The sequence below is a fragment of the Lolium rigidum genome, chromosome 6, assembly GCF_022539505.1.
Source record: "Lolium rigidum isolate FL_2022 chromosome 6, APGP_CSIRO_Lrig_0.1, whole genome shotgun sequence".
NCBI lineage: Eukaryota > Viridiplantae > Streptophyta > Magnoliopsida > Poales > Poaceae > Lolium > Lolium rigidum.
Window position 1 is genome coordinate 151,421,600 of NC_061513.1, and position 11,896 is coordinate 151,433,495.

The 11,896-nt window shown below is 45.9% G+C and overlaps 1 protein-coding gene across 1 annotated transcript; it reads left to right on the top strand.

Annotated features, from left to right (window-relative positions):
- The first annotated feature begins 9,809 nt into the window (after positions 1-9,809).
- Positions 9,810-11,896, top strand: LOC124666362 (tubulin-folding cofactor A-like). The gene is made up of 4 exons (XM_047203694.1): positions 9,810-10,006; positions 10,116-10,269; positions 11,380-11,466; positions 11,549-11,896. The coding sequence occupies exons 2-4, from the start codon at positions 10,117-10,119 to the stop codon at positions 11,645-11,647; spliced, it is 339 nt and encodes a 112-aa protein (XP_047059650.1). The 5' UTR covers positions 9,810-10,006; position 10,116; the 3' UTR covers positions 11,648-11,896.

Consider the following 11,896-nt stretch of genomic DNA (forward strand, 5'->3'; position numbering starts at 1 on the left):
GCGGAGAAATACCATGTAGTAGGTAGGTATGGTGGACACAAATGGCATAGTGGTTGGCTCAAGGATTTTGGATGCATGAGAAGTATTCCCTCTCGATACAAGGTTTAGGCTAGCAAGGTTATTTGAAGCAAACTCAAGGATGAACAAGTGCAGCAGAACTCACATAAAAGACATATTGTAAACATTATAAGACTCTACACCGTCTTCCTTGTTGTTCAAAACTCAATACTAGATATTATCTAGACCTTAGAGAGACCAAATATGCAAATCAAATTTTAGCAAGCTCTATGTATTTCTTCATTAATGGGTGCAAAGCATATGATGCAAGAGCTTAAACATGAGCACAACAATTGCCAAGTATCACATTATCCAAGACATTTTAGAATTACTACATGTAGCATTTTCCAATTCCAACCATATAACAATTTAACGAAGAAGAAACTTCGCCTTGAACATTATGAGTAAAGCCTAAGGACATATGTGTCCATATGCAACAGCGGAGCGTGTCTCTCTCCCACAAAGTGAATGCTAGGATCCATTTTATTCAAACAAAAACAAAAACAAAAACAAACCGACGCTCCAAGTAAAGAACACAAGATGTGATTGAATAAAAATATAGTTTCAGTGGAGGAACCTCGATGATGTTGTCGATGAAGAAGGGGATGCCTTGGGCATCCCCAAGCTTAGACGCTTGAGTCTTCTTAAAATATGCAGGGGTGAACCACGGGGGCATCCCCAAGCTTAGAGCTTTCACTCCTCTTGATCATAGTATATCATTCTCCTCTCTTGACCCTTGAAAACTTCCTTCACACCAAACTTCAAGCAAACTCATTAGAGGGTCAGTGCACAATTAATAATTCACACATTCAGAAGTGACATAAACATTCTTTTCACTTCTGGACATTGCATAAAGCTACTGGACATTAATGGATCAAAGAAATGAATCCAACATAGCAAAAGAGGCAATGCGAAATAAAAGGCAGAATCTGTCAAAAACAGAACAGTCCGTAAAGACGAATTTAAAGCTGGCACCAGACTTGCTCAAATGGAAAAACTCAAAACTAATGAAAGTTGCGTACATATCTGAGGATCACGCTTGTAAATTGGCAGATTTTTTCGAATTTTCTAAAGAGGACTGTGCCCAGATTCGTGACAGACAGCAATGCTGTTTCTGCGCAGCGATCCCAAATATAACATCAACTTTGACATAGAAACTTTACTTGGCACAAAAACATGATAAGGAGAGGTTGCTACAGTAGTAAACAACTTCCAAGACTCAACAAAACAAAAAATTTCTGTAGTAAAAACATGGGTTGTCTCCCATAAGCGCTTTTTTTTAACGCCTTTCAGCTAGGCGCAGAAAGTGCAAATCAAGTAACATCAAGAGTAGAAGCATCAACATCATTACCAGGGGTGTTGGGAGTTTTCTCAACCAAGCATAGTATATTTGATATATAAGTTTTAGCGTCTCCCTTTTCATTAGTCTTAGGCTTGCTACTCTCATCGAACAAATTTTCAGGAACAAGCCAAGCATAGTTATTTTCTAGTGCATCATTCATAGCTAGGAGTTTACATGGTATTGGTGCTTTGATCTCCCCACCATCATTAATATTATTAGTGTACCTTATTCTATCCATGTCCATTTTTTCAAGGAGACCAATAAAATTGGTATGAGAACCTAGCATATTAAATTTAGCAAAAACCTTTCTAGCCTCTCTTGCTAGACCACCAAATTCTCTAAGAAGGGTTTCTAAAACAAAATCTTTCTTTTCCCCTTCTTCCATATCACCAAGTGTAAGAAACATGTGTTGGATTATAGGATTGAGATTAACAAATTTAGTTTCCAACATGCGAACTAAAGCAGCAGCAGCAGCAATTTCATAGGTAGGTGCAAGTTCTACCAAGTGTCTATCTTCAAAATCTTCAGTAATACTAACATGATTGAAAAATTCTTCTATATTATTTCTCCCAACTATGGACCCACGTCCTACCGGTATGTCTTTTGTGGTGAAATTAAAAGGAAACATGATGCAATAAGCAAAAAGTAGACTAGGCAAATAAAGTAAAGACAAGTAACTAATAATTTTTTTGTGTTTTTGATATAGAGAGCAAGACAGTAAATACAGTAAAACTAGCAACTAATTTTTTTGTGTTTTGATTTAGTGCAGCAAACAAAGTAGTAAATAAAATAAAGCAAGACAAAAACAAAGTAAAGAGATTGAGAAGTGGAGACTCCCCTTGCAGCGTGTCTTGATCTCCCCGGCAACGGCGCCAGAAAAAGAGCTGCTGGCGTGCAGTTGACGTGGGAGATAGAAATCTTTGTGGTGTAACTTTTCTTTAGGTCCCCGGCAACGGCGCCAGAAAAAGAGCTTGATGGCGTGTAACTCACACGTTCGTTGGGAACCCCAAGAGGAAGGTATGATGCGCACAGTAGCAAGTTTTCCTCGTAAAGAAACCAAGGTTTAATCGAACCAAGAGGAGCCAAGAAGCACGTTGAAGGTTGATGGTCGGCGCAACACCAGGGATTCCGGCGCCAACGTGGAACCTGCACAACACAACCCAAGTACTTTGTCCCAACGAAACAGTGAGGTTGTCAATCTCACCGGCTTGCTGTAACAAAGGATTAAACGTATCGAGTGGAAGATGATTGTTTGCAAAGAAAACAGTAAAACACAATTGCAGTAGATTGTATGCTATGTAAAGAATAGGACCGGGGTCCACAGTTCACTAGAGGTGTCTCTCCCATAAGATAAAAGCATGTTGGGTGAACAAATTACAGTCGGGCAATTGACAAATAGAGAAAGGCATAACAATACATATACATGATATGATAAATATAGTGAGATTTAATTGGGCATTACGACAAAGTACATAGACCGCCATCCAACTGCATCTATGCCTAAAAAGTCCACCTTCAGGTTATCATCCGAACCCCATTCAGTTTTAAGTTGCTAAGCAACAGACAATTGCATTAAGTATGGTGCGTAATGTAATCGACAACTACATCCTTAGACATAGAATCAATGTTTTATCCCTAGTGGCAACAACACATCACAACCTTAGAACTTTCTCGTCACTCGTCCCGGTGTCAATGAAGGCATGAACCCACTATCGAGCATAAATACTCCCTCTTGGAGTTAAGAGTAAAAACTTGGCCGGAGCCTCTACTAATAACGGAGAGCATGCAAGATCATAAACAACACATAAACAATAGATTGATAATCACCATAATCATAGTATTCTCTATCCATCGGATCCCGACAAACACAACATATAGAATTACATATAGATGATCTTGATCATGTTAGGCAGCTCACAAGATCCAACAATGAAGCACAACAAGGAGAAGATGACCATCTAGCTACTCGCTATGGACCCATGGTCCAGGGGTGAACTACTCACTCATCACTCCGGAGGCGACCATGGCGGTGTAGAGTCCTCCGGGAGATGAATCCCCTCTCCGGCAGGGTGCCGGAGGCGATCTCCCGAATCCCCGAGATGGGATTCGCGGCGGCGGCGTCTCCGGAAGGTTTTCCGTATCGTGGCTCTCGGCATCGGGGTTTTCGCGACGGAGGCTTTAAGTAGGCGGAAGGGCAACGCGGGGGGCCACACGAGGGCCCCACACCCTAGGTCGGCGCGGCCAGGGCCTGGGCCGCTCCGCCCTATGGTGTGCGCGCCTCGTGGCCCCACTTCCTTCCCTCTTCGGTCTTCTGGAAGCTTCGTGCAAAAATAGGACCCTGGGCGAAGATTTCGTCCAATTCCGAGAATATTTCCTTACTAGGATTTCTGAAACCAAAAACAGCAGAAAACAAAGAATCGGCTCTTCGGCATCTTGTTAATAGGTTAGTTCCAGAAAATGCATAAATATGACATATAATGTGCATAAAACATGTAGGTATCATCAATAAAGTAGCATGGAACATAAGAAATTATCGATACGTCGGAGACGTATCACGGTATCAAGGTGGTTGTTGGGATACCATGTTATAAGATAGATAGTCGTACTATCAAGAGGGGCTTTCGGTTGGGTAACTTGATCGCATCGTCTTAGGGAGCTCAATACTTTGCATATTTTGCATCACTATATTCTTGTTGCTTCTTGGTGTTTTTTATTTTAGGTTCTTGACCTTGTTTCTAGCTTTACAATAATGCAAGTTCATGTCAAAACGGAATTCGTATGCATCTTCTATTGTGTTTTCATGTTTGGAGGTTTTACCGGTTTGATTTTTATAGATAGGCCAAACCTTTCATATTGTTGTTCTTACTTAATGGTTGTACTATGATTTTTCTATTCATATTGTTGTAGAGATCGTTGTCGTGATTCCAACAAGCCCAAAATTATCGAAATTGGAGTCCGGATGCAAAAGTTGTCGCATTTTCGACGTGTGGGTCAGCAGGCCGAGTGCTGCTGCCGGGTAGGTCAGCACCCAGTCCGGCCTGCCGGGCTCAGGGACGGGTGGCTCGATTTTTAGCCCAAACAATCATATTCTTGAGGGATTTGGAAGAGGAGATCTAGATCTACAAGCTCTACCGATCAATTTCTCCTCTAAGTGAGAGGAACTCTTGGGATCTAGATATTGAAGTCATTTGTTGATTTCCACCATTATTCTTCCTCTCTAGTTCCTCCATAGCATTAATTTGGTGGGATTTGAGAGAGAAGGGTTTGAGCAATTTTCTTGGTGTTCTTTCTTTGCATCCTTGCATAGTGTTGAGCTCTCCAATACGATTAGTTCGAGTGAGAGACCGTGAGCTTGTTACTCTTGGAGGGGTGACATCCTAGTTGGCTTGGTGGTTGGTACTTCGGTGACCTCTTTGTGGAAGATTGTGAAGAGGCCTGGGCTTCTCCTTTATGGAGCTTGTGAAGTGGTTGTGGAGCTTGCCATCTCTGGAGTGGAGAAAAAGCTAGCCATAAGGGAAAGGTCTTTGTCCTTCATGGTATTGACTTGGAGAAGAAGGTGGGCCTTCGTGGCATTCGGGAGACCTTCGTGGTAGCCCGCATCTCTCAAACGTGACGTACCTCACCTTGTGTGGGGGAACACGGGAATACATCTTCGTCTCGACGTGCCTTAGTTATCTCTATACCTGATTTTACTTTCCTTGTGATAGCCATCTTGCTTGAAGCACATATACCTTGCTATCACTTGTGCTACTTATATCTTGTGCCTATATTGGTAATCTAAGTTGTTGTTGTTTCACTTAGTTGAGCCCAACATATTTAGGTTTTGTACTTGTAAAATAAACGTTAGTTTAGTTCTGTATTCTTACAAGCCAAATCCGTAATAGTTTTTAAAACACATATTCACCGCCCTCTAGATGACTACATAATACTTCACATGTATGGGCTCATAAGACTGCACTTTAATGCAATGAAGACGGTTGGAAGAGACGGAATGACATAAACCATGTTCTAAGACTTTAAGTTGCATTGGAGGGTTTAATATCGGGGACCCATGAACTAACCGCTATGGTAAGCCATTTTTGTCTTAATGATTCATACGTCTGCTCATGAAAATGGCTATAGGACCCATCATAAGGGGTTTACTTGCTTATTCGCTTGGTTGCACCTACTTTAGGCTCTGTCCAGAAAGAATAAGACTTGACAAGATACTTACCATATTGTTAGAAATCTTCCTGTTAAGTAAATCTATGCCACCCTTGGAACGCCTGTCACATATAAGAATACAAAGACTTGAGATTGTCCTCTTCCTTCGTAGAGGATTTGAAAAGATCATTTACTTTATTGCAATTTACTTTCAGTAATTTACTTTTCTTGCAAACTATACACCCAAAATACAAAACTATTGCATCTTTTATTGTTTTACTTGTCAAACTTGTTAATCAATACCTTCATCTTCATCTTCATCTACTCGTGGGTTCAACAAACTTTTCTTATTGAATGGTATTATAATTGATCTCCTGCATTTGGGAAACATCACCCGACGCGTAGGAGCCCCGTTGGCGTCGGTGGACATCATCGATTGTGGGTTTTGTTGTATGACTTCCTTTTCTCTGACCTGAAATAGGAGAGAGAAGCGTGGAGTAGACACGCTTCATGTTGATGCCCGCAAGTGTAGGGGATCGCTTAGATCTTTGTTGGAAAATATTACCCCAAATTAGGTGACATTAACACTTCAAAGAACATATTGACCTGAATGATCAAGGCTGTTAACGAAATATTTTCCACGAGCAAGCATGATCTATAGCAATATGTAATATGGTGTTATGATTGGTAACTAATGTGATTAGATTATTTGTACTCTAGTGCAAGTGGGAGACTATTGGATATAGTGCCCTAGAGGCAAATGATAAAGAATATCTATTATTATATCTGAATAATTCATAATAATTTTCATGCCATGCTATAACTATATTAATCGAAAATATTGATACATGTGTGGTATTATGAACAAACAAGGGTCCCTGCAAGTGATACATATGTGGTATTGTGAACCAACAAGGGTCCCTGCAAGTACACATGTACGAGCTAGATCATTATGGTCAATCGTTGATCGAGGTTTCCTGGAGTGGAGCCCACTAAGGTGCGTTAATGTTCTACCTACGGCCTAAGAGCATCTCTAGTCGCGTCCCCCCAAACTGCATCCGTCAAAAGCGCCAGATCGATCGTTTGGGGGACGCCGCACCTTGGTGCCATGCTTCGGGGCGTCCCTTTCCAGCCGCGTCCCCCAAACACGACACCTAAACATTTATTTAAAAGTAACGTTTTATTCATAATTTTGGAGATGCTTCGTCGCTTTTACATGGAAAAAACATTGAAACGGCCGACGAAGAACTTCTAGAAACCTCGGAAGACACTAATATTGGGTATATAAAAAACCTAGAGTAGAGGTTCTGCTGGCCCTCGTCTTCTTCGCTGCCGTCGTCGCCGGAGTCATCTCCATGGTAGTGGATACGTAAAGACTCATTGTCAAACACCTTCACGCTCATCTCACCATGGCCTTCATAGAAGAAGTTCACCAAGCAGCCGACCTCGACGTCGTGGGTGCGTGCGAACTTCTTCCAGCCAATGTGAAGGTACATCTTGACTTCCCCATCGAACAAGACCTCCACGGTCCACCAGCAGAAGCCACAACTTGCTTGCCGCAAAGTCATCTTGGCCGCTTCCTGGCAGGAGAGAAATTCGGTGAACTTGTCTGGGAGCTTCTTCATGCCGAAAGGGTCATCGTTGATGAGGATGACGAACTCGATGTACTAGTCGTGGGGCACTCCTCTTCCTTAGGCGATGGCGAGCGTGCAACACGACTGCCCCTGCCCCTGCCACGGCTGGTGGCGATCGCAACCGTGGCCAGTTGAATCCGCCAGGAAGCACATGTGGAGAAAGTTGGGTGGCGGCTAGGCTTGTGGATGTGTGGTGCTAGGGTTGTGTGTGAGGGGTGATGAGCGAGCACCCCATTTCATACGCCGTAGGCAGGCGAGGGAGTGGTGGCGCGCATTAACACCGACACGCATGACAAGGCGTGTATGGGGAAACTGTAACGTCGTTGCATGAAAATTAATTTGTGCTGGCCAGAGGTAGGCGACGAGTGCGCGGCAATCCTATGAGGCTGACGAGGCTGCCCGCCACTCGTGACACTGGTTTTCGTTCTCTCCGGCATCCCCTCACCATCCCCTGTATAGCGGAGATGGGCTCGAGGCGTCGAACACCGTATTGAGCCACATTAGATAAAAAAGGCTTTAGTACGCGCGGTTGATAGAAATCAAACGTTCGACGCACGCCAAATCCCTTCAGAGAACGGTTTAATGGAGGAGGCTGCGAGATGCTCTAAGAGCATCTCCAGTCGCGTCCCCCAAAGCAATTTGGGGCGCGCCGGACCAAAAAATGGTTCCAGCCGCGTCCCCCAAAGCCGAATTTTGTCCGGCGCGGCCCGATACGTTGTCCGGCGCCCCGAGCCCGTCCCCGTCCCACAGGGGACGCACCGGGCACGCTGGACACAACGAAAAGCGAGGCGAACCGACACAGGGCCGACACGTCAGCGGCTCAGAAGGCTAAAACCCCGTCGCCTACCTTTGGTCAAGCGACGTTAATGGCGTCCCTGTTTTCCCAAGCATCGCAGGGACGCGTCTCGTCGTGCATGGCCGCGTGGACGTCCGCGCCGGCGTTATTGCGTGCAACCACCCGTTGCCGCCGCTGTACATTAAGACGCCCTGCGGTTCGTCTCTCACCGCTCCCAAACCTTCTTGTCGCCACCGCCCCTCCCAGATCTTCTCCTCGCCGCTCCAAACAATGTCTACCTCGTCCTCCCGCAAGATCGCCGCGACGAACGGCTTCGGCCGCGGCAGCCTAACCGTGCCGAAGGCGTGGGTGCTGTACCGCGCGGTATATCCTGTCCCGCTGGACATGCGCCTCCCAAGCAGCGGCGGCTGGAGGATGGCCACGAACGGCATTGGCGTCCCGCCGCCGAAGCCGGGCACGAAGCAATGGAGGGACGACATCAAGGCCCGACGGGCTCAACTCACCGCCGAGAAGCGGGCGGATCCGACATGGGCGGCCAAGGACAACGACGAGTGGTGGACCACGTACTTCAAGGCCAAGTACACCGTCGAGATGCGCAGCACCATCGGCCTCATCGGCGGGCCGAACAACTGGAACAAGGACGGGCGCGCCCTGTTCTGGGGCGTTCCGGGGCGCACCCTCGACAACGTCATCCACGGCATCTGCAACAGCGCTCCAAGGTTGGAGACGCCGCCCTCACCGCCAGCGTCTCCTCGAGGAGGACCACCGCAATGGCAGCCGAGGAGGACCACATACTCGTCCTCCTCGAACTCTTCTTCCTCAGGACCGGCCCGATCGACGCCGTCCTCGTCGTACCGCTCGGCGCCCTACACCGTTCCCAAACGGGAGGTGAAGGAGGAGTCGGCGACGCCCGTCAACACGAGGCGTGGCGGTAGCGGCAGCCGGCGGCAGCAAGAGAGGCGTGGCGGCGCCCTCCTCATCCCGAAGCCGGAGGTGAAGGAGGAGCCGGAGGAAGCGCCGCAGGCGGCACGGCTGGCGGAGTACGAGCGGCAGCAGCGGCTCATCGCCAGCAGCGACGACCCCGAGGACTGCCTAGGGCTGCGGGCGGCGTGCTTGGCGTCAATGAACGACAAGGATGCCTGCAGGGGCGACCTCGACATGGCGATCGCCATGTCCATCCGCGACTCCGGCAAGCCGCTCGTGGACCTCACCGACGACGGCGAGGCAGGACCAAGCGACTTGGTGAAGGACGAGCCCGCCGACGAGCCCGACGAGCGCGTCAAGCAGGAGGTCGTCACCAACGACATGTACAACTTCCACCAGTACTACGACGCATCCGGCCGCCGCAAGTACTTCCAGATTAAGTTTAGTTTAAATTTAGTCAAATTTCGTTCGAATCTATGTAATATATGCCAAGTTTGGATGAATCTAATCGAATCTCGCTTAAGTTTAAAAATTCTGAAATTTTATTTGGGAAACGCGACTGGGGAGCGACGTCCTCTAAGCGCGACACGAATGAAACACGTCCCTCAAACGCTCAATCCGGCACGGTTTGAGAGACGCTTTGGGGAACGCTACCGGAGATGCTCTAAGTGTGTGTGGATAGTTTAGCTATGTCTCTTTTCTGCACTCGGGTATTGTCGCCGCTCTTTGCTAGTCTAGCTTAGATAAATGAAAAAGAAAAATCAAAATTCAGGTGTGGAATTGGGAATTTCCACTTCAATCCTAGGAGGAAAAAAGGAATGTCCGAGCTTCCCCGCGGCGAGCTTTCGAAAAAAAAAAGTAAATATTTCCCCACAAACCCTACATTTCCCTGTTTAGTCCCCAGTCGGAATCGATTAGCTCCCCTGTCAAGTGCCTTTCCATCTGCTGATCTACCGCACACCATTCCCCCGTCCAATCTCCCCTCGCCTGCCGTCAAATCCCTCGCCGCTCACGCGCATCGCCGCCGTTCGCCGTCCCCGTTCTACCTCGCGGCAGTTCGTCCTTCCTGTGACTCCACCCCGTCCGCGATCTTGTTCCTTGGATCTCGAGGTATCAACTTTCACTCATCCAGGGATTGCTCACTTCCCACCCAAACTAACATCTGCAATTTTTGTGTGTGCCGCTGCACTACCTAGATCTACCCCTGGTTCCATCCTAGGATGGCGACTGTGAGGAACCTCAAGATCAAGACGTCGACGTGCAAGAGGATCGTCAAGGAGCTGCGCTCCTACGAGAAGGAGGTGGAGAAGGAGGCGGCCAAGACTGCTGACATGAAGGAGAAGGGCGCCGATCCCTACGATCTCAAGCAGCAGGTGACTGACTGAAGATTTTTCTGCCTACAGTGCTTGTTTAATTCTCCGTACAGTTACTCATCTCTCTGCCCAGTACTTGCTGGTAATACTTGTACCGATTGAAGTGCTTACTGGTGGTAGTTGGACCATACGCTGTCCTTAAAATGCTTCCCTGTAGCCGTTTTCATTAGGCTGCGGATGATAATCTAGTTACTACCAGCTTGCTGGGTAATTATGCCATATGGTCACTGGTCAGTTTTCCTCCATAAATGGACAGGTTAACCAATTACTCATTGGTTCCCAAAACAATACTTAAGTAGAAAGATCTACCCTGTGAAGCCTTGAGCCCTTGAGGATTAGTTGGCCTGAGTGACAACTTGGTGTTTGTCATTGTTGCTTACATGTTTTATCATTTGTTCTGCAATGGTTGTGACATAGCGATCTGTGCATTATGTACTGCTGGGTACCCATGGTTTTATTATAAGTTTCGATCACTGCAGTCTATGTAACGGGTTTATCAGTTATTAGTTCAGTTCTGGTTCTAGGCCTAGATCAAAGTTTTCCGCATCCTAAAGGCCTAGCTACAAAGGTTTCGGCATCTATCTTGTGTCTTGTGGTTCTGTTCATATGGATTACCTTTTTTGTTCCGTTCTAACATGCGTTTCTTTTTTCTTTCCGTTCAGTCTATGCGGACGCTTGATGTAAGAAAACCTAGTTTTTCATCAGCCAATAACTTTTTCTTCCATTAAAAACTGAGTTACATATTTCAGATGATCACATGTTTACTTAATGTAGTGTAGGGCTAAAACTTTCTGTGAAGCATCAGGGTGGATACAGTTGTAAGTAGAATAAGTAAAGAAACGTCATATCCATTCTTCAAAGCACTGCAATGTTTGCTGCCAATAACATTCTTCAGAGGCTTCCATATAGTTATTGGTAGTACCGAACATATTAAAATATTTAAAAGCATATGTGCAAGGTCTCAAATTGATTAATCTCATACCTACATCTAGATCTTATGGTCTGTTTTTGGGCATACAAGTGTTAATTACTTGTATCCCTGCTTCTTTTCCAAGTTGCATTTCACGTTGGGAACTTGGAACTGCATCTTAATGCCTTGTACATTTGCAGGAAAATGTGTTAGCTGAATCGAGGATGATGGTCCCAGACTGCCATAAGCGTCTTGAAGCTGCACTGACAGACTTGAAGGCAACTCTGGTACTGTGCAGAATTTCTTAGCTATATTCGAATTTATGTAACTCTGTCCTACTTGAACTGACGTTCTATGATCTCATTACAGGCTGAGTTGAAGGAGTCAAATGAACAAGGCACTGAGATTGGAGAGGCTGAGAGTACAATCACGGAAGTCGAAGCAGTATACACGCCAACGGAAGAATGAACTCAACTTCCATTTTGCTGAAATATAAGCATGTATCATACTGGCTCTTGCGGACACCTTAGCCTCATTTCATATGATGTTGATGCCAACACATGTATTATGACTCATTAGCTTGACTAGATGAGTATCTCGTGATGCCACCGCACTGGAATATAATTAGGTGTTGTGATGTTCTGGAATGTTAAGAAGAGCATGCTGCGTTTATTCCAGTTGGGTACCGGATGATTTAGTTATTGAGATCGTTTTTTT